Below are 23,622 nucleotides of genomic sequence, written 5' to 3'. Positions count from 1 at the left end.
CTACTAGAGCAGTGGTTCTCAACCTTCCTAATGCCATGACCCTTTAATACAGTTCCTCATGTTGTGGTGACCCCAATTTCATTAAATTTTCAGTAAATATTTTAATAAAGAATAAAACACTAACTGGACTTTTTAAAAACTGGGTTTTTTTTTTTTGCATTGGAGGTAATTCATAATTCTTTCATATGTACCTGTATGTATCTTTGTCCCATCAGGCATTGTTCAACTATTTTTCTTTCCCAATGCGTAACTTATTAAAAAAATTATAGTACTAGTGGCCACATCTAAAAAAAAAATCCAGTTATGCTTTATTCTTCCCAGTATTTCCTATATGACCCAGAACAAAACTTTAATCTAGTAAGTACTTAAAAATGCTTGAACTGATTTGATTATAGCAACATGAGAAACAGAAAACACTGTACCTATTGAGGAAGACTGTGGACTAATCAGAAGGTCCTCTTGGACTTGTTCACTTCCTGGCACTGTTTGCTGGTCACTCAGTGAACTCTGAGATGCACTGACGGGCTGGGGTACTTCCTCATGCACCTCCTCATCACTTAACCTTTCTACTTTCACCCGGACATCTTCTTCGGTACCCAGAGGCAAGGTCGTTTTTGTGCTCTCACAAGTCACAAAATCAGCCATTCTTCTGTCGGTCTCAGATGGGCCAGGTAGTTCTAAAGTCCGGGTGTTTTCTGCCTGCTTAACCTTGTCAGGCTGAATCCTCCGATCAATCCCAAAAGGAAAAGTCCAGGGAAAAGCTAGAGAAGAGTCAACTGGTTGACTTCTATTTTCTGAGTAGGAAGCTGAAGAATTCAGTATCTGGGGGGAGCTTGTCTGTGTGCTGCACTTGACAGGACTTTCGGGAGACATAACGATGTAGCTTTTGCGCTTTCTCCGGGATTCTCTGCAGACGGGAATGGTTCTTTCTACCACGCTGCACTCTGACGACACGGGTGAAAGGCTTCCATCTCGAGAAGTGAAATTGCAATTAGAGTTATTTTCTTGTCCAGCATCGAGACCCTTTTCCGGTTGGCTGTTGGGTGTATTCCATAAAATGCTTGATTTCATGAACTCTGAGCAGGTGCTCGCAACGCTGAACATTTGCATATAGCTGGCTGCAGCCAGCACATCGATGATATTTTCTGTGTTAATTGACAGAGTGGCTGTGTAAGCATATTCTAGAAGGGGGATAAAACCAGTCACTGTAACATGATGTAAATCCAACACATTCTTGTCCTCATCCTCTGCTTGGCCTACAAGTTTAGTGCGAAAAAAATCACTGCAAGCTGCTAGTACCACCTTATGTGCCCGGAAGATTTTGTCCTGGACACGAATAGTGATGTCACAGAAATGTCCATCATTTCGCAGCATGTTTAGCTTTCCAAGCATTTCCTGACTGTGGGAAGAAGAGCTATGAGTAAATGTTTTCACACCCATCTTTTCCTTCCTCTTCTACAGATGCTCTTCAAGGATGCAAATGAACCAGGAATGACCTAAAAAATACATAAAATAAGCATTAATTGATAGTTCAGTAGTCAATTAACTATGATAATTAACTATTTATGATAATTACCTATAATCATAATAGGTAATTTAGATAGTTTTCATGTAGCCACTATGCTAAATCAAAAAGCTAAAAGATGGCAGTGAGAAAGTTCAAGGTAGAGAATATATTAAACATTCCTCCACACATATATGGGCAACGAATTTTCAACTAAGAAGCCAAGAATAGGCAATAAAGGAAAAATCTCTTCAATAAATGACGTTGGAAACATTGGACAGCCATGTGCAAAAGAATCAAACTAGACTATGATCTTACACTGTACACAAAAATTAACTCAAAATGAATTAAAGATCTGAATGTAGGGCCTGACAATAAAATGCACAAAATGAAACATAAGCACTAAGCTTATGGATGTTGGTCTCAGAGATGTTTTTGTGAACTGGACTCCAAAGGCAAGGGGAACAAAAAGCAAACATAAATAAATGGAACTACATCAAACTAAAGAATGCACAGCAAAAGAAGCCATCAACAAAACAGAAAGGCAGTCAACCGAATGAGAGAAGATTATTTGCAAATGATACTTCCAATAAGGGACTAATATCCAAAATAGACAAAACGCATACCACTAAACAACAAAATCTGATTTAAAAAGATGACCTGAACACTTTTCCAAAGACATACAGATGGCCAACAGATCTATGGAAAGATGTTCAACATCATTACTTATTAGGGAAAGGCAAATCAAAACTACAATGAGATACTATGTCACAGCTATTAGAACAGCTATTATTACAAAAAAACACAAAACAGCAAGTATTGAAGAGGATGGGGAGAAAAGGGAACCCTCACATACTGCTGGTGGAAATTTAAATTGGTACAGCCATTATGGGAAACAGTGTGGAAGTTCCTCAAAAAATTGAGAACAGAACTTCCGTATGACCCAGTAATACTGCTCACTTCTGGGTATTTAGCCAAAAGTTTAAAAACACTAATTCTTAACACATTGTTTGCGGGTAGTTTTTATCGCACGCTAACAGGTGGTGCGGGCCATTTTTGCTAATTTTTTGCGCAAATGGCAACGTTCAGTAAAATTACGATAACTTTACGTATTTATATGTTACCCGCATTCTACCGCTAGTCTATAAAAAAACGTATTAATACGTGTCCTGTGCTCTACTACACTGGTAGAACGTATAAATACGTTTCCCGCATACAATGTGTTAAAGATGCATTTATTCCTGTATTATTATGTAACTAGATGCCCAATGCATGAAATTCAGGCACAGGTAGGGTCCCTAGGCCTGGCCGGTGATCAGGGGGCCCCTGCTGGCACCTGCCTTGGCTGGCCTGGGGCCTGTGGGCTAGGGGCAGCTCCTGCGCTGAGTGTCTGCCCCCTGGTGGTCAGTGCACATCATAGTGACCAGCTGTTCCCCCATTTGGTCAATTTGCATATTAGGCTTTTATCATATAGGACTAGAGGCTCGATGCACAAAAATTTGTGCACTCGGGTGGGTCCCTCAGCCCAGCCTTGTGCCCTCTCGCAGTCTGGGGGCCCCTTCCTCTGGCTGCTGGCACCAGTTTTCCTCCTGTGCCCGGAACCCAGGCCTTCGCTCTTCACCGGGAGGTTTTAGAATGTGATAGGCCTAGATTCTGTCCTCAACAATTCCTCAATGGCTATGAGAACTAAGTGAAACAATGTATGTAGTAACTGCCCAGTATTTAGCCCTTTGTGAATGCTCAACAAATAAAAGCAGTTATTATTGTTATTTAGGTAACTAATACAATAAAACCTTTTCAGAAGTAAATTTATGTAAAAAAAAGTTTAGTAATCAATCAACTGACTGGATTTTCCTTAAAATAAAAGGACAACTGGTTTGCCAATATCATATTTTACATTTATTTACTAAAAACATAAATAACTAAAATCCTCAAATACCTTTAATATAGCAATCTAATTATGCTTCAGTTTTTATAGTACCTCCCCCTAACCACTTTTTATACCTTCTGTGTGAAATCGGGGAGGCTTATATTAGCCCTTTGTCAAGGATAAAACTAACGCTCAGATAAGTTAAGTGACTAACAAATGACAACCAAATCTGGATCTGGATCTTCTGACTCTTAAAACACAGTACTTTTCCAATGCAAACACATACGGCTATGTACGCCAATTACTGTATCTAAGTTAAGTAACTACAAAAAATAGTTGGTACTGTAATAAATGCAAAACAAAGCAATTTGGGGGAATGCTTTTGTAAGTTATATCTAAATAAAAAAGGTATCAGCATATTAGGGTTTTAGTGGCTGCAGTGTGGCTCGGTGGTTGTGCATAAACCATGAACCAAGAGGTTGCCAGTCTGAATCCTGGTCAGGGGACATATTCAGACTGCTGGCTTGATCCCCAATGAAGGGCAAGCAGGAGGCAACCAACTGATGTATCTCTCTCATATCAATGTTTCTCTCTCCCTCTCCTCTCCCTCTCCCCCCCTCTCCTTTCCTCCCTCAGCTGGTAGGGGGCCTGAGGTGGGCAAGGAGGGAACGCTTTAACTCTGAATAAAGTTCTTGAAAATAATGTTATTTCCTGAAAGCGATCAGCAAAGTTATTAAGACTTGCCCTTCAAAGAGTTGGAGGGAGAACTCTGCAGAATAAACAAGTGGACAGTGGAATTGACATTGAAGTGAAAGACAAAAATAAAATGGGTTCTGAGGATCTTGCATAAGTCAAACTTGTTCAATACAATAGTTATACGGCTATGGTACAAAGTCTGATATCACTGGAGGCATGGAATAAGAGAAAGATGAAGTTAGATGGGAAAATGCCTTATATGCCATGTATTTATTACATGAGTTTCCCAACACATAGCTATGGAAACTTAGTCTCATTATACATTCTATAATAAAAAAATTACAGACTAATATAATTTGGAAATACCAAAATATCATACATTGTGGCAAAACTTGGGATGAATTCAGAAATAGTTGCCTTCCACCCCCCCCTTTGATTCCAAATTACTTATGGAATAGTACACATGCTTAACACAACTACTACTGTTCTTGAGAGTACCTGTTGCTCTGAAGTTCTATACACGATGTTGTTTTGGAAAAAGATTAGGAGCTATTTGTTTTGTGGTCACTTGTCTGAAATGGATTCATTTCATAAGCTGGGACAAATATGATTAAGGTCCCAGTATTCTCAGTGTGTTGTGCTCAAGGTTCTATAACTGGGGGAATAAATGAAAGAAGAGAGCCTTACCTCTAAACTGTAATGATTTGTTACATTCAATGTAAAAGGCCTAAACACACCAACTAAAACAGACAATGTCAGAGTGGATTGAGAGAGTGAGAGACCACAACCCAAATAAACTACTGCCTACAAGAAACTGATTTCAAATATATTTTAGGTAGTTTAAAAGGAAAAGGCTGAATAAAACACACCATTCAAATACAAATCAAAAGAAAGATGGTAGTGTTCAATTCATCCAGAATTAAAACAATTCTAAATGTATATACTCTTTAAGTGAGCTTCAAAACACACAAAGCAAAGTGACAGAAATAAAAGAAATAGGCAAGTCCCAATTTTTATTTGGAGACTTCAACACTCCTGTTTCAGCTATCAATGGAACTAGTAGACAGAAGATTAAGAAAGCTACAGAACTAAACACCATCAACCAACTGAATAAAATTGACATTTATAGAATACTAAAGGCCCGGTGCACAAATTTGTGCATGGGTGGGGTCCTGCCAACCCGCCCCGATTGGGGCTGATTGGGGGGAGGGGCCGTAGGTGGTTGGCTGGCCAGCCGGCCCTGCCCCCTGGTCGAACTCCCAGTTAAGGGGGCAATTTGCATATTAGGCATTTATTATATAGAATTCTAGTCACTGACAGAATACATATTGTTTTCAAAGTATGGACTCTGATCCTAAATGGAATGAAACAAACAAAAATCAGTAACAGAAAGATTAAAAAATCCCTCAACACTTGGAAATTTTAAATAATACATGGATCACAGAGCAAGACTCAAGAGAAGTTAGAAAATGTTAAACTGAACAAAAACATGTCAAAATTTATGGGATGCAACTAACATAAGTGTTTAGAGGGTGTGATACTGTGATTTATAATAAATATATTTGATCTTTATCCCTATTTCTGGCATAGAGCTCCTAAGTCCTCTGGAATTTCCTAAGTGATGACAGCAGCAAAGATGTCTCTGTAATGTCAATTAATTGACTCTTGGAAGGAACATCTACTAGTATAGGATGGGGGCTGGTTGACAAGAGTACCAACCATATAACCTGAATGTTGAAACTTCCATTCTCACCTCTGGGGATGTGGGAGAGAATGAAGGCTGAGTCAATCATGCCTATGTAACCAAGCTTCCATAAAACCCTCAAAGGATAGAGTTCACGGACCTTCTGGATAGTTCAACATTTGGAGATTTGGGGAGAGCAGCACACTTGGAAAAGACATTGAAACTTCATGCCCTTTCCCCATATTTTGTCCTATGCATCTCTTCAATCTGGCTGCTCCTGAGTTATAGTCTTTTATAATAAACCAGTGGCATGGTGCACGGATCCATTCACATCGAAAGGAAATTAATTAGAAGAAATATTTTAATATCGCTATTTGCCCTTTCTCTATAATAGAAGTGTCAACCAAATTCATAGTTGACAATGACAGATGGAAACATATGCGTGCAATTGGCGCCAGTGAGAGCTTTATATGTATAGAGTATGCGAGAGTCAACTTAGCCTTTTATATATATATATATATATATATATATATATATATATATATATATATATATAGAATAAACTTGCTTAATTAGACCTGCTTTCTGATTTAACTGAACTTTTTCCAGCCCAGTGAAGCATCCCAACTTCTCTTTCAGGTAACTGTCAGCAACAAAGCAGTAAAGATCAACACGAAGCAGGTTATTATTGTAGACTAGAGCCCGGTGCACAAAATGTGTGCACGGAGGGGAGTCCCTCAGCCTGGCCTGCACCCTCTCGCTATCTGGACCCCTCGGGGGATGTCTGACAGCCGGTCAGGGATCAGACTTAAGCTGGCAGTCGGATATCCCTCTTACAATCAGAGACCGCTGGCTCCTAACTGTTCCCTGCCTGCCTGCCTGATTGCCCCTAACCACTCTGTCTGCCTGCCTGATCACTCCTAACTGCCTCTGCCTCGGCCCCTGTCTCCACGGCTTCATCAGAAAGGATGTCTGGAAGTCCGATCTAATTAGCATATTGTGTTTTTATTACTATAGATCACACAGGGAGAACAAAGGGTAAAATATTTAACTGCAGCAGTGTTTGACTATATTCTGCGCAGTGAGAAAACCTGGTCATTTTCAAGGTCCACCATTTCTTACTTCTTTTCAGTCAGGTCAAGTTTCTAAACTTTCTAAATCTCTGTTTTCCGGCTAATGAAAAGAAAATAGGATTCCACCGAGTATCTTATCTACCTACTCCAGGACTTCTGTGAGGATCAATTGAGATGAAGCATAGGAAAACACTTCACAGACATTTGATTAAAGTATAAAATGTTTCCACCTGGCTATAAAGCAAGTTGGGTTCTTGGGTTGAAGAAACTCCAAGGAGGCTAGTTGCTAGGGAGAGGAAGCCGGGCATTGCTACGTGGCATCATTACCCGGCGTCCACAGAGACCACTTCCAGGCTGGGTTGCATTTTGCACCATGGGGTCTTGGTAGCGTTGCCTGCGATTTGGTGGGCTGTCGCTCTGGGGTGGTGGTGGGGCCTGTGTCCCACTTGGGGGAAGCCAAATGTTGCTTTCCGGGTGCCAGGTCCATGGTGCTGTTTCTCTGTAAATGGCCAGTGTGCATCATGGCAGCTCCTGGTTTGAGTATTTACCCCCTCATGGACAGTGCGTGTCATAGCGACCAGCTGGACGAACACTTAGCACATCAGCCATATGCATATATATGTGTGTGTGTGTGTGTGTGTGTGTGTAATCTAGTAAGTAGAAAGTTTCCTTGAGTTCTATGGGCTGCTCTAGCGAATTAATTAAACCCAAGGAGGGAGCTGTTGGAACCTTCAATCTATAGCTGGTCCATAAGAAGATCAGGTGATAAACCTGAACTTGTGACCTATGGATCAGTAAGGGTGAGGGGGCAGCAGTCTTGTAGGACTAACCCAGGGGTGGGCAAACTTTTTGACTCGAGGGCCACAATGGGTTCTTAAACTGGACCGGAGGGCCGGAACAAAAGCATGGATGGAGTGTTTGTGTGAACTAATATAAATCCAAAGTAAACATCATTACATAAAAGGTTACGGTCTTTTTTTGTTTGTTTTATTCATTTCAAACAGGCCGGATCCGGGGGGCCGTAGTTTGCCCATGGCTGGACTAACCCCTTAACTTAAGAGGCTGATGCTATCTTCAGATAGTGTCAGAATTCAGTTAGACTGTAAAACACCCAACTGGTGTCAAAGAATTGCTTTTTGTTGTGGGAACCCTTCCTCCTACATTAGAATTGAATGCAAAACCCCCTTAGAGGGAAATTTACACCATTAAGAACTTGTATCAGCCCAGCCGGGTGTGACTCAGCGGTTGAGCATTGACCCAGGAACCAAGAGGTCACTGGTTTGATTCCGGTCAGGGCATATGCCCGGGTTGTGGGCCGGATCCCGTGTGGGGCGTGTGAGAGGCAGTCAATCAATGATTTTCTCTCATCATTGATGTTTCTATCTCTCTCTCCCTCTCCCTTCCTCTCTGAAATCAATAAAAATATATTAAAAAAAAAAAACACACTTGTATCACAAAATGAGTAAGGTCTCAAATCAGTAATCTAGAGCTTCTACCTTAAGAGGCTGGAAAAGCCCTAGCCAGTGTGCTCACTGGTTAGAGTGCCAGTCTGTGAACCGAAGGGTCAGGGTCTAGATTCCTGGCTCTGCCTGGGGTGCATGTAGGAGCCAACCAATCGATGCCTGTCTGTCTCTCTCTCCCCCTCTCCCTCCTGTGAGGATTAACACAAAAAGCTAGAAAAGAACAAAAAACCAAACCAAGTAGAAGGAATAAAAACAGAAAGATAAAATTGAAAATAAAAACAGAAAAAACCCCAAACGTTTGGCCTTTAAAAAGACTAATAAAACTGATAAAGCTCTAGCAAGATTGAAGAAAAACTGACAACAGGAATGAGAGGGTATTATCAATTGTGGAAGTGTCCAGACTAGGATCAAGATGGAGTCACTTATGGTAAGTTCAACAAACTGGAACTTAACTAGGTTTCTATGATTGGCTCTCCAAGAAAAGAAAGGCCTACGCCAAACAGTCAGCACTTGCTTGCTCAGTACAAGTTACCTAACTGGACTGCAAGACATCGCTTCTCTCCATATAAGGAAAGTAACCCTGCCCTACCCAATCAGCAAATGCCCAGTGTAACTTCCTTGCTCCTACTCTGGTCTATAAGCCTCTCACTTTATGTGACTCTTTGAGAGCTCCACTCTATCTCTAGACTGGATGCTGCCAGATTCATGAATTGCTGAATAAGACCAACCAGATCTTTTCAAAATTTATGATTGTTGTGTGTTTTTTCTTTAACACATTACCGATATAAAAAGCATAACAAGCCCAGCCAGTGTAGCTCAGTGGTTGAGTGTCAACCTATGAATCAGGAGGTCACAGTTCGATTCCTGGTCAGGGCATATGCTTGGGTTGCAGGCTTGATCCCCAGTGTGGGGTGTGCAGGAGGCAGCCGATCAATTGTTCTCTCTCATCATTGATGTCTCTATCTCTCTCTCCTTTTCTCTTCCTCTCTGAAATCAATAAAAAAATATATTTTTTTAAAAAAGCATAATGAGAATACTACAAATAACTATACACACATAAAGTTGACAATAAAGATAAAATGGACCAATTCTTAGGATAAGCACACACAAAATTCAACCAAGATGAAATACATAACCTGAATGAATAATCCTATAACTATTACAAAAACTGAATTCATAACTAAAATCCTTTAAAGAAGAAATCTTCAAGACCTAGACCAGGGGTCCTCAAACTTTTTAAACAGGGGGCCAGTTCACTGTCCCTCAGACAGTTGGAGGGCCGGACTATAGTTTAGAAAAAAACTATGAACAAATTCCTATGCACACTGCACATATCTTATTTTGGAGTTAAAAAAAACAAAACGGGAACAAATACAATATTTGTATTTGCATGTGGCCCGCGGGCCATAGTTTGAGGACCCCTTACCTAGACGGTTTCATTATAGAATTCTCCCCAACAACAACCATATAATCTCTTCCAGAAAATAAAAGAACACTTCTCATCTTATGAGGCCAACAGTACTCGGATATCAAAGCCAGACAAATCAGTACAAAAGAGAAAACTACACAACAATATCCTTTGTGAACACAGTTGTGAAAGCCTCAACAAAATATTAGTAACATACTTACTGGTTGAACACTGGATGCTTTCCCCTTAAGATCAGGAAAAAAAAGGGGGGGAAAACAAAAGGTGGATATATATATTGGAAAGGAAAAAATATATGAACTGTTCCTACTTAGAAATGATTATCTACACCCAAAGAATCTTAAAAACAACACCCTCCTAGAGCTAGTAAGTGATAGGATACAGGCTACCATAAAGAAGTCAATTGTATTTTTATATAGTAGCAATGAACTATAGGAAATTTAAATTTAAAAAATCAGGATCACTGGGTCAAATGGCAGTTCCTTATTGAATGGAACCCACAAACTTTTGGTGTATGGAACAACACTCCAACCAACCGGCCAAGGCAGAATTTTATTCTTTTTAAAAGACTACACAATAGGCTTCCATTGTATTCTATTTTGTTTATTCATCTGTTGTTGACATTTGGGTTGTTTCTTTCTTTTTTAAATATATTTTATTGATGTTTTACAGAGAGGAAGGGAGAGGGATAAAGAGTTAGAAACATCGATGAGAGAGAAACATCGATCAGCTGCCTCCTGCACACTCCCACTGGGGATGTGCCCGCAACCAAGGTACATGCCCTTGACCGGAATCGAACCTCGGACCCTTGAGTCCGCAGGCCGATGCTCTATCCACTGAGCCAAACCGGTTAGGGCTGTTTCTTTTTTTAAAAATATATATTTTTTTAATTTCAGAGAGAAAGGGAGAGGGAGAGATAGAAACACCAATGATGCCCTAACCGGTTTGGCTCAGTGGACAGAACGTTGGCCTATAGACTGAAAGGTCCCAGGTTCGATTCCGGTCAAGGGTATGTATCTTGGTTGCGGGCACATCCCCAGTGGGAGGTGTGCAGGAGGCAGCTGGTCAATGTTTCTCTCTCATCGATGTTTCTAACTCTCTATCCCTCTCCCTTCCTCTCTGTAAAAAATCAATAAAATATATTAAAACAAACAAACAAACAAAAAACACCAATGATGAGAGAGAATCATTGACTGGCTGCCTCCTGCACGCATACCCCACACTGGGGATCAAGCCCACAACCCAGGCCCTGACAGGGAATCGAACCTGGGACCTCCTGGTTCATAGGTTGATGCTCAACCACTGAGCCACGCCAGCCAGGCTGGGTTGTTCCCAGTTTTCAATCCTTTATTTAACTAATAAAAGCAAGGTTTACTAACAAGTTCAAAGAATCTCCAGGTAGAGAGAAGTATTGGAGGCCATTTAGTTCCATTGACTTCTAATACTTAATCATTTGATGGAGGCCATCACAATCATAAAATTCTAATGTTTTGCAATATCATCTTGATTATAGGTGGTTACCACTTCAAACTGTTCATATTTCTCTTTTCTATGTTGGCAACTGTCATCAGTATTTTAATTAATTTACCCTGACACACAACAGATGATGTTCATATGTGTGATATACCTACATGGGCAAGGCAGATTTTAAAACAAAATTGTATAAATATATATCACATAAAGTTTGCCTTCCTAACCATTTTTAAGTGTACAGTTCAGGGGCATTAAGTACATTCACACTGTTGTGCAGCCAGCACCATTACCTATTTCCAAAACTTTTTCACTGGCACGGCCAGATTTTGACAACACTCAAAAGAACTACAAGGAACAAATGCAAACATCACCACAGACTTAATTTAGGCACGATGTTCCCTAAAGGATTTTACAAAGTGTATAAGAAATAAATTAATCCATTTAAACATATCAAAAATTTTCATCTATCTATACAAATAAAAGCATAATATGCTAATTAGACCGAACAACCTTCTGGACGTTCTGTGATGACAGAGGCTGAGCCAGTTAGGGGTAATCAAGTGGGCAGGGGAGCAGTTAGGGGGCGATCAGGCCAGCAGGGGAACAGTTAGGAGGCAATCAGGCCGGCAGGCAGAGGTGGTTAGGGGTGATCAGAGAGGCAGGCAAGTGGTTAGGAGCCAGCGGTCCCAGATTGTGAGAGGGATGTCCTGGATTGGAGAGGGTGCAGGCCGGGCTGAGCCCCCCGCCCCCCCCCCACGCCCCCGCACAAATTTCATGCACCAGGCCTCTAGTTTTTATATAAAGAAAACAAATGCATCCAATTTCACTTAAAAAAAATTAGGCTTTGATACTGAAAAGGAATCTTGATTATTTTTTCTTCCGATTCTCTACTCCACAGATAATATTTAAAAGGCAGCAAATATGTAATTTTACAGAATTACATTGTATATTGTTACTGTAAATTTTTTCATCCTATCATTCTTGCTCATAGACAATATGAATGTACAATTCACACTTTGCTTACTCATCCTTCTCATTATAAATGTACTCATGAATAAAATGAAACTGAAGTAACTAACAATGACAAATACTTCAATGATTCATAATTGCCACAACTATTAATGGTCCTGTACATTAGTAATGGTTCTTTAAAATAAGTTGCGGCAATTAAGCTATGGAAGCCCCACTTTTTAAGCTCTAGCTTTAACTCACAACTGATAAAAGACACCAATCACAAAACCCCTGGAAAGATATGCTCCTTTGAGGGCCCTGACTAAAGCTGCTCAAGACCAGGACTTCCTCCTACAGAACTCTGGGAATTACCAGTCTGTGAAGATACAGACAACTATGGGAAAACATTGTGTCGATAGCCAATACTGTATTAAGTATCTCCAGAGGAACTGTATGTCAGACTGTGAGGTATGCCTCTGGGACTGAGTGTTCATTCTCGTATACAATAGATATTACTATTCATAGCTTGAACACTCTCTTGGAGGTTAAAGAGATAAAGGATAGAAGAAAAGACTATAAAGAGGCAATGTTTTCTGCAATTGGAAAAATCCCTCAGAAACAGAATGAAAGGACTTGAATTTTATAGTTTAAGAGATGTTTAGTGCATCATTTATCAGGTACTAGATACTGTACTATAAAGAGCCAAGAAAAGCTAACCAAGTCAATAACTTCATGGAAGATGGGAGGAGAGCCCAGGTTATTTGATTCTTGGAGTCCACCGCTTTTGTTCAAGAATTAGTTAAAAATAGGATCTGGAGCCAGTACTCTTACTAAATTGCAACAAACAGTCTTTCCACTGATTTGATAATAGTGTGAATACAATTTTGTTTCCATATAGGAACAATTCCTCTTATTACAATAAAAGTTGTATTATTTCTAGAATGTCTATTCAAACTAGTAATAAACTATCCTGAAAATGACAAGTTGCTTTTATTCAAATAAAAATAAACAGATTTGGGTTGGGAAAGTTATGACTTGCTATAGTAAACACATTTCTAAATTGTCAAACTGACAGAAAGTCAGGAAAATTTTACAACAAAATGATGTTTGAAAAAAAGAAATTACTATTAGGCCAGAAAACCTAGGAAAACAAACCATGAGTATCATACTGCCTATCACTAGCACAATCAAAATTCAAAGTACGATTTCTACTGAATGCGTATTACATTCACACCATCATAAAATCAAAAAAATTTAAGTCAGCCATATAAGCCAGGAAGAAGAGTCTGTATATGGAACGTGCCCAATGCCTAGCATATGGTATATACAGAAGAACATGATACAGTAATGAGGAATAGATGAAGTATTCTTATTGACAGATCTCTGACTCTATCATCACCTCTGGCTACATTCATCTAGAATCTCTAACCCCATCATCCTTCCTGAACTGTAATTCTGGGCCTCTAATGACTAGCTGGAGTGCTAGACAATTCCATCTGAATGTTTGCTATCTTTCAAATTAAACATCTGAAAATTAACTCAAATACCTTCTCCTCAACTGATACTCCACTGCAAAATTTCTAATTCTATTAATGGCTTTCAACTACCCAGCGCCCCAGAGCTTAAAATTTGGTACTCATTTTTGATTCCCCACCTTCCACCTCCTTTCAAAGCCTGGAAATCTTCCCTCAGCTACTCTCCCTTCCCAGCCAAATTTAGAAAAATTTGATACTTCCCTACATATGAATGTTTACTGACAAATCAAAGTCCTTCTCCAGACAAGAGACTGGTCCACTTTCAAGAGATGACAATGGTTTTCCGAGGTCATTTAGTCTTTGCTCTCCAATCTTCACTAGAGTTTGCTCTCTCTGTGCTTAGTTATGAGGTGGTTATAGATATTACTAAATTCAGCATAATCAATAAGCACAAAAACCGTAAGAACGCTGCAAGTGTAAAACCATATGTAATTATAGTTAAAATAAAATGCAGAGCTAAATATATTAATAAAGACTGAGAAAGCATGTTGCTCCCATGAATGGAATAAATCATTGAATAGGCCCTAGCTGATTTGGCTCAGTGGAAGGCTTGTGAACTGAAAGGTTCCAGGTTCGATTCTGGTCAAGGGCACATGCCCGGGTTGTGGGCTCGATTCCCAGTGGAGGGGGGTGGGGGGGGCGTGCAGGAGGCAGCAATCAATGATTCTCATCATTGATGTTTCTATCTCTCTCTACCTCTTCCTTCCTCTCTGAAATCAATAAAAATATATTTTAAAAAATCATTGAATAGTACACATGATTCTGAAATACCCACAACAAATCCTGCAACATATGAAGGTAATCAGCAAGTGTCAAGGAAACATGACTGGTGAAATGGAAAAACTTTTGAGTATGTGGTTTGAGATGCTTCAACACTAGATGGCAAGATTTCAAACCCTTTAGTCTCAGGACCCCTTTATACTGAGAATCTCAAGCAGCGTTTGTTTATGTCGCCTATATCTACTAAGAGTTACCATATTATGAATTAAAATTTAAAACTGTAAAAACTGATTTTATTAGAAAATAAGCCCATTACATGTTAACATATTTTTTAAAAACACTACATTTTCTAACGTGATACAACACATAAACAAAATGAAAGATAAAAATCATATGATACCAATAGATGCAGAAAAAACAATTAACAAAATCCAGCACCCATCCTATATAATAAAAGCACAGCATGCAAATGTCCCGTTGACTGAGAGTTGTCTGGGAGTTAGACCAGGGGGCGGGGCCAGTAGGGGAAGGGAGGGAGGCCCCTGCCAGGAGCTGCCAGGGACCCTTCCAGTGCATGAATTTTGTGCACTGGACCTCTAGTTTATGATAAAAAACTCTCAGCAAAGTGGGAGTAGAGGGGACATACCTCAACATAGTAAAAACCATATATGACAAACCCTCACTAAACATCATACTCAATGGGAATAACTAAAAGTTTTTTCCCTTAAAAACAGGAAGTCAGGGATGTCCACTTTCACCATTCTTATTCAACATAGTACAGGAAATCCCAGCTGCAGCAATCAAATATTATAGTGCCAAATATTTTAAAATTTGTTCACTGCTGTCAATCTAAAAAAGAACAAATATCTCTCAAGTTTTTAGAATGGATTCACTTGAGTATTCATTTTTGAGAACATGTTTTACATACTCTGAACACTAACAAAAGTGTATGCGATCTTTATTTGATGGTGGTTTATTTCCCAAGGGTTCGCCTTAAGAGTTTATTAAGTTTTCAGGAAGAATTTCCAAATGGGTTACTATATCTGAGTTATAAAAAAAATTTACTTTTATAACTAGCTATTTTCTAATCAAATAAAGATTTCACCCATTTTACTACATAAAGTTCTTTCTAGTTTAGAGCTTTGAGAAGAGAGACTGAGATTTACCTCGAGGTTAAGAAAAATCAGTTAAACAATTACTCAATGAAACCAATAACATGATCCAGCAATTCTATTTCTGGGTATAAATACCAAAGAATTGAAAGTAGGCACATGAATGTCTACTTCTACACAAATGTACACAGGAACATTACTCACAATAGCCACTGGTAAATGGATAAACAAAATGTGATATATACATACAATGGAATATTGTTTAGCCTTAAAAGTAAATTTTGATATGCACTGTGATAGGCATGAATCTTGAGAACATGTTGAAATAAGCCAGACATGAAAAGATAAATATTGTCTGATTCTAATTATATGACACCTCTAGGGTACTCAAACTCATAGACAGAAAGTAGGAAGGTGGTTGTCAGGGGCTTGGGGAAAGGGAGACTGATTATTGCTTAATGGGTAAAGTATACTTTTGCAAGATGAAAAGAGTTCAGTTTTGCAAGATGAAAAGAGTTCTAAAGATGGATGGTGGTGATAATTACTTAACAAAGGGAACGTACTTTATGCCACTGAACTGTACACTTGAGAATGGTTAAGTCCTAGCCAGTCTGGCTCAGTTGCTAGAGCATCAGCCTGCAGACTAAAGGGTCCCAGGTTCGATTCAGGCCAAGGGCACATGCCCAGGTTGCGGCTCGATCCCCAGTAGGGGACATTCAGGAGGCAGCCAATCAATGATTCTCTCTCATCACTGATGTTTCTATCTCTCCCTCTTTCTTCCTCTCTGAAAACAATAAAAACACGTTTAAAAAATGGTTAAGGTGGTAAATTTTTATTTCACAATAAGAAAATAGCAATGGCCCAATCTACCTCCTGTTTTCACAAATCAAATTTTATTAGAACAACAACAAGTAGTGGTCTACTCTTTTATCTTAAAAAAAAAAACAAAACTAGAAAAAAGCAAGAGAAACCTAAAATAGCCGAAACCGGTCTGGCTCAGTGGATAGAGCGTCGGCCTGCGGACTGAAAGGTCCCAGGTTCGATTCCGGTCAAGGGCATGTACCTGGGTTGCGGGCACATCCCCGGTGGGGGGTGTGCAGGAGGCAGCTGATCGATGTTTCTCTCTCATCGATGTTTCTAACTCTCTGTCTCTCTCCCTTTCTCTCTGTGAAAAAATCAATAAAATATAGTTAAAAAAAATAAAATAAAATAAACAGAAGGAGATTAAGTACAAACATAAATGAAATAGAAAATAGACAAGCCACAGAAAAAAAAGTAAAGCCAAAACTTGTTTCTCTTGAGAGATAAGCAAAATTGATAAACCTTCAGCTAGACTGATCAAGGAAAAAAGGGGCAGAGGAGTGGGGCAACATAAGGGAAACCTGGGAAAGATATACAGAATGACCCAGTAGAATGTTTCAAAACCAAAGAGGAGTGGTTGACAGTGTCAAATGCTGCTGAAAGGTCAAATGAGATATAGACCAAAATCTATTTAATTTAGCCACAGGAGTCACTGATGACCTTATAATAGCACAAAGGAAGAGGTAGCTGAATTTGATGCTAGATTGTGATTGCAATAGACAAAGAGTCTGCAGAAATGAGGAAGTGAAAATTGTGAGTATAGACAACTCAATCTTAAAGTTTGGTTCTAAAGATAGAGCAAGAGGTTAGCTGGAGGGAAATAAGGGCTTAAGGGAGGATGCTGGTATTTTTATAAAATGGGGAGAAAATAGACAATTCCCCTCAACCATAAGTGCTTTTTAAATTGGGGTAAAGTTACAGAGAACGTTTTGTTGTTGGAAAGATTCAGAGAAGAAGAAAATGTAAAAGACACAACAGGTGATAACAGCATAGCTCTCTGGGCAGGCAGAAAGGAATTGGATTCAGTGCACAGTGAATGACCTGGCCTTAAACAGGAGATCCATGACAGGGAAAAGAGAAAAGGAAGGGTATAGTTACAGTTAGGTTTAAAGATGGGTGGTAAGAAGCAATACGAGTTCTTGTCTGATAGTGTTGCCTTTTATTGCTCTTTGAAATTATAGGCAGAGGTAGATGGTTGAAAATAAAGTAGAATTTTGAGAAATGAAACATGAGAAATATGTGTGGAGAAAAGGAAATGAAGGATGGAGGCACTGAAAACCCAATTGAAACTGAAGACCACAAATTGGTAGTGGCAATAATCTATGGTTTTTAAGTTCTATCTCAATAAACTGTCAGTGACTTTGAACCAATTTCCAAAAAAGTATAGTACTTACATAGTACTTTATATGTACCAGGCATTTTTTAAAAATTACTTTTTACATATTAAAATCAGAGAGAGGCAGTGATTCCTATAAACAGAAATAATTCTCATAGAAGTATGTTTGTATAGTTTTATATTGCACATAAAATACACCAAAGACAAAAGAAACTGTCCTCATACAGTAATGGAAAGCCACAAAAAGAAAATGAGCAGTGTTGGAAAATCCAAAGCAAAGAGCCAAGGAAAAAGTAAAACCCAGAGTCAACACGTTAAAAATGAGAAAAAGGTAAAAGTGGATGAAAATACACACACAACCAGTAACCACCAGTAAAAGAGAAAAATAAAACAGAAGTAAAGCATGTCTGTGTCTCTGAAAACCCTTTTGTTTTTTTTGTTGTGACCAAAGAATTTCCTAATTTTATCAAAGAGCACAAATAAAATACAGAATAATGGGTAGTATTGAATATGTTTGCTTACTAAGAGTAGGCTAGGATCAAATACTTAGCAGGGTAAGAACTGAATTAAAGAGAAAACCATTTTAAAAATAAATTATCTAAAGTTACTTTCAGAAGTTCTACAAAATCCAGAGATTCATGGTCTTGGTTATATGTTAAACCCAAGATGCTTATAGTTATGCTGAATGCATCAAACCTGTCAAAACCAAATGAACAGCAAATCACGTCAAAATAAATAGACCATTTAAAGCCTGTAGAAAGACAGCAATTTAGACTATCAAAATTACAAACTGACCGGGTATCCAACACTTGTAATTTTAAGGCATTTTTAAAAATATATATATGTTATTGATTTTTTTACAGAGAGGAAGGGAGAGGGATAGAGAGAGAGAAATATCGATGAGAGAGAAACATCTATCAGCTGCCTCCTGCACACCCACTAATGGGGATGTGCCCGCAACCAAGGTACATGCCCTTGACTGGAATCGAACCTGGGACCCTTGAGTCTGCAGGCCGACGCTCTATCCACTGAGCCAAACTGGTCAGGGCTTAAGGTATTTTTAAAAGCTATACAAGAAAATTATTAAAATGGAAAAACATTCAATGTGGAGACAAGGAAGATGTTCTTCAAGAAGAGTAAGTTATTATTAAGTTTCATCCACCAATTTTCACTCTTATCAGACAGAATTATCAATGTGAAATATGATTATGATATGTCAGTGATTTATTCCTGGATCAGTTATGTAAAAATGTGCTGGCTAAGGTCACCCTTGGCACTAATAATAATGTTAGTGAAGAAATTAATGCAATACTCAATGTGCCCTTCAAGCAGGAGTGTAATATAAATATAATGTATCTTTGTATTTTTAAAGGCACATATATAATCATTATTTTAGATCTGGTGACTAAGAAAATAGAGATTTCCATCTCACTCCCTAAAATGGGGTGAAGTACTTCTAATATAAAGAACAAAGAAAACCAATGTCACCCCAACAAATTTAAAAATAAAAAAAACAAAGAAAAACTAATGTATCTTTGGCTTAACAGGAGATAAATTTCAAGCAATCATTCTGAAGTACATGAAAAACTATTTCAGTCATGAATGTGGTAGATTTAAAGTAAAAACAGCCAATTAAACTTATATAAAGAGCATGCTCAATAGCAGTCTACAAAATACCATAAAATGACAGGGAAACACAATATATGTAATATTTATAAAAATATTTTAAAATTATAGTTGGAAGGAACCTAACTAATTAAGAACCCTCTAACTAATAAAGAAAACCCCTTTACAATAGTCTTTGATGCTTGACCATTTTCAGTGACAAAACAGTTGTATCTTTTCAAGTCCAGGAACACTTACTAAAAGTTTAAGAAGACCACTGTAAACATAGAGGATATAACATGTTATTGGTTTTTATACAACTGTCAATGAAGAATATATTTTTAATCACTCTAACATTTTATTATGCAAACTTTCAGATACAGCAAATTTAAATAATTTTACAAGTTAATGCCTAAACTTTATCATATATCTATCCATCCATCAATCCATCTCGATTTCTGATGTTTTATCTACTCTTTAAATGCCTATTAAAGTGCTATCTAAATGCAGTTTTTGAAGCAAGGTCTGATAAAATAGACATGACAAGCACGTGGGGCTCTCGGGCAGGCAATCTTCAGTGTTGCTACAGGACAAAAACCAGTCATGGTGAATGAGATTTATATTCACTTTTATCACGTGTTATACTTAGTTGTCAGCTATAGCAAAGTAGTTAAGCTCCAACCCTGAAGACCAACAGGCTTGAGATTGAAACCTGGATATTGAGCATGCTCCTTACATGCTAACAAAGATACTAGCAGCATATTAACGGGTCAATATGAGATTTACTTATTTATTTTTCAATGTGAAATTTAAATGAGATGATGTATAAAAAATGTTTATTTAGCACAGTGCTGGCTTTTTGTACGGGTTCAACAAAAGTTAGTAATCATCATCATCATCCTATTTACTAGTAGTCCATCCATCATCATCATCATCATCATCATCATATTTAATCCATTCAACCTACCACAAAGGGTATAGCTGCATACAGACCTATGCTCTTATTTGTGGCCTTTTTTTTTTTCATTACTTGTGTCTTCGCAGTCTATTTTTTACTAAGATTAAAGACAGAAGGAAAGTGAATGGGTCCAAAGCACAAGCGCTGTCCATTTTCCCAGTGGACTTCCTAAAGGAAATAGATACCCTCACTCTTACCAAAAGCAGTGCTAAGTACTACCTCAGGATTACATACAAATCACAAACAGGCAAACTACACCTTTGTAACAGATCTGTAGTCGCCACTTTAATCAAGTGGTCGCATTTAGCATCACTGATAAGCATGGCAAACTGATACGATGTACCTCCTCTAGATGCAATAGAAAGTGCACAGCATCACCTATTAAATACTGCTGCCAGAGGAAGCTTAACTTTAAGCTAATCAAGCTTTTCTTTAGACCTAACTTCCAGTAACAGAAAATTCAGGGGGCTAGAGGAATAAATGAAATGATAGTATGAGGCAACAGACAAGTCTGAACAGGGGAGGGCAAACTTTTTGACTCGAGGGCCACAATGGGTTCTTAAACTGGACCGGAGGGCCAGAACAAAAGCATGGATGGAGTGTTTGTGTGAAGTAGCATAAATTCAAAGTAAACATTATTACATAAAAGGGTACGGTCTTTTTTTTTTTTTTAGTTTTATTCATTTCAAACAGGCCGGATCCGGCCTGCAGGCCGTAGTTTGCCCACGGCTGAGTCTGAATGTGGGAGCATTCTCTAAAACAGTTTGGTCAACTGTCAGGAGAAAAAAGGCGATGGGTACCGCCTTTTAAAAAAAGGCATAATCGAGTGGGAGTGGGGAGGAGAGGAGCAACGGGGTGAAATGGAGGACATCTGTAATACTCTCCAAAATAAAGATAAATGAAAATAAAAGGCATAATCACCAAATGCAATGCGTGAATCTTGACTGAATATAGCTATGGGGTAAAGGGGGTTACTCAAGGGACTGTGGCATAATAAGGAAATTTATATATGTTGATAATTGGGGTTAGTAGGAGAAGGTGTCTATTTTTAGGACATGCATACTGAAATATTTGCATGTCATGATGTTTGCAACTTGTTCTCAAATGGTAGCACACACAGAGACATACAAAAAGGGAGAATCAATTGTATCAATTGATATTGATACAATATCAATCCAGGTAGTTGAGTGTTCATTGTATTTTTTCCTTAAGACTGAAATTTTTCATTATCAAGTTTTTAAGAAGTGTACTTATCTGAGAAATACAGTAGAAAATACACCGACACTGGAATTATATCTGGCCACAAATCTCACCTCTGTTACTTAACTAGCTGTGTGGCCTAAAGCAAAGTTACTTAATATCACTTACGTTTGTCTCATCTATAAAACTCAAGTAACAATACCTAAATTGTTAGGTCGTTCTGAGAATCAAATAAGATCCCATATGCAAAATGCCTCCCAGCGCTGCATGAAATAAGTTAATCTGGTTTTCATAATGAATGAATGCAATCATCCTAAATTACAAGACTATAGGAAAGCATTCATTATTTTCACATTCCGTAAGAAACTACACTAAGTAACACTAACTATCCATTGGCAGCTGATGTGAAGTAATGGGGGAGATGAAGATTTAAAAAAATATGTGCGTTTAATCCAATCATTCCAACGGAAACCGTCAACAGCCGTAGGAAAACCATAAAAATCTCTACCTATGCAAACCATTTGTCATCCACCTGTCGAAGTTTGCTTTTGGTATCAGCCTGGTCAGAAAATAAGTGTAATTTAAGAGATTAATTTTTGTCCCCCCTAACCGCAACAGATCTATTGATCTTACCTTTATGTTGGAAAAAAAAAAACTTTAAATTTTTGCCTTCGTTTTTATAAGTTCCAATAAGGGGCACAATGAGTGAGTGGGCTGTGGTCTGGTTAAGATGCCTATAACTCAGACGTAATTGCCTCTCTTCTCAGGGACTTATCATTTCCCTCTAGGTAACCCCCTGTCCTCGTTAGACCAGCAAAAATGATCAGCTGCCGAGCGAGCCTCAGGTAGAGAAGAAAAAGAGGTGATTGCATTTTTTCATCTTAAGACGGGCCATCCCTCCCCTCTCCAGCTCTAGAGAAAACGCAGCAGGGGAGTTAGAGGGAAAAGGCCGTCAGGTGTGGGGCTCCCCGGCTCCCCCAGGTGAGAGGAGGTCACACCCCAGCCTCCTCCGGGGTTAGGGTGCCGGGCAATGGGCGTGCAGCGCCCGGGAAGATCGGCCCGTCTCCTCCCCGAAGGATTAAATGCCATTGGGTGGGTGGGTGGGGGGGACCCTGTGGGGTGTCTCCCGCGCAGATGGGGGTGACCAGACCCAGGCTTTCCTTTCCGTCCAGCGCCCAGATGGGGGACGCGCAGTTGTCAGCCCCTGAGCAGGAGCCCTCGAGGGCGCAGGCGACGAGCAGCGGCGGCGGGCCGAGGTTCGCCCTCGCCTCCCCTCCCCTCCCCATTACCTGCGGGCGGCGGTGCGGGGCCCCGAGGCCTGGTGCTCCTCCTACCCGCCAGCTGGGGCGGCGAGGCGGTGGCGGCGGCGGCGGCGGCGACAGCCCGGGGGGAGGGGGCGGAGCGCGCGGCTCGAGCCTCTCTCCTCCCCCGGGAGACGAGGGGCCCCTATCTCGGGCCGCCGCGGCTAGGCCCGCGAGCAGCCCGCGGCCGGGGCATGGCGCCTCGCAGCAGCAACGTGCCCGCGAGCGGGGAGCGTGCGGAGCGGCGGGAGGCAGGCGCCCGTGGCGCTCGGAGGAGCCCCAAGGGGAGGAGCGAGGGGACGGCCGTTGGGGGCGGTTGGCCGAAGGCAGGCGGCGGTGGAGGCAGCGCGGCGACGGCTCGCGTTTTCCGGGCGTGGGGGGAGGGAAGGGGAAGGGGAACGAGGGGAGGGGAAGGGAGGTTGGGAGGGAGCCGCCGCCGCGCGCGCGTGCGGGACGGCGCCGCCGCCGTTGCCGCTCCGCTCACTCCAGCCTGTTTGGGGGCACTTTGTTTGTGTCCCACAATGCTCTGCGCGGGCGGCAGGGCTGGAAAGGGGAGGGGGAAGTGGGCGGGGCGAACGGGCGCGGGGGCGGGGCGGGGCGCTGCGGGGGCGGGGCCAGGGCGGGGCACAGTTTTGGCGCAAGCGCAGAAGGAGCGGCTCGCGGTTGCCGAGACCTGAACTGTGGGTGACTCGGCTGCTTACACACTTGGAGTTTCGACATCGACGTTGCTCACCGTGGCGTGTGTGCACACGTGCAGTTTACATGACCTGCTGCATGCGCCCTGGCTGCCCAGTTTGTCTTCCTCCAGCTGCCCTCTCAGCCCGCTCCCCGCGTGCACTGACAGAAGCATTTCT

The 23,622-nt window shown here is 40.3% G+C and overlaps 1 protein-coding gene across 5 annotated transcripts in view; it reads right to left on the bottom strand.

Annotated features, from left to right (window-relative positions):
* Positions 1 to 23,258, bottom strand: part of ZBTB44 (zinc finger and BTB domain containing 44) — a 39,622-nt gene extending 16,364 nt beyond the window's left edge. Inside the window, exons 1-2 of one of the 5 annotated variants that reach the window (XM_036353523.1) lie at positions 22,757 to 23,258; positions 423 to 1,496 (exon numbers count right to left, since the gene is read on the bottom strand). In XM_036353523.1, the coding sequence (XP_036209416.1) occupies positions 423 to 1,440 (1,018 nt within the window). In that variant the 5' untranslated portion in view covers positions 1,441 to 1,496; positions 22,757 to 23,258. Of the gene's footprint in view, positions 1 to 422; positions 1,497 to 9,919; positions 9,950 to 22,756 lie in introns of those variants that run through there. The other 4 variants (XM_036353524.1, XM_036353520.1, XM_036353525.1 and 1 more) reach the window with 4 other exon arrangements.
* Between the last annotated feature and the right edge of the window lie 364 nt (positions 23,259 to 23,622).

Source organism: Myotis myotis, unplaced genomic scaffold (genome assembly GCF_014108235.1).
Source record: "Myotis myotis isolate mMyoMyo1 unplaced genomic scaffold, mMyoMyo1.p scaffold_m19_p_20, whole genome shotgun sequence".
In the NCBI taxonomy this organism is placed as follows: domain Eukaryota; kingdom Metazoa; phylum Chordata; class Mammalia; order Chiroptera; family Vespertilionidae; genus Myotis; species Myotis myotis.
This window is presented reverse-complemented; position numbering and strand designations above follow the sequence as displayed.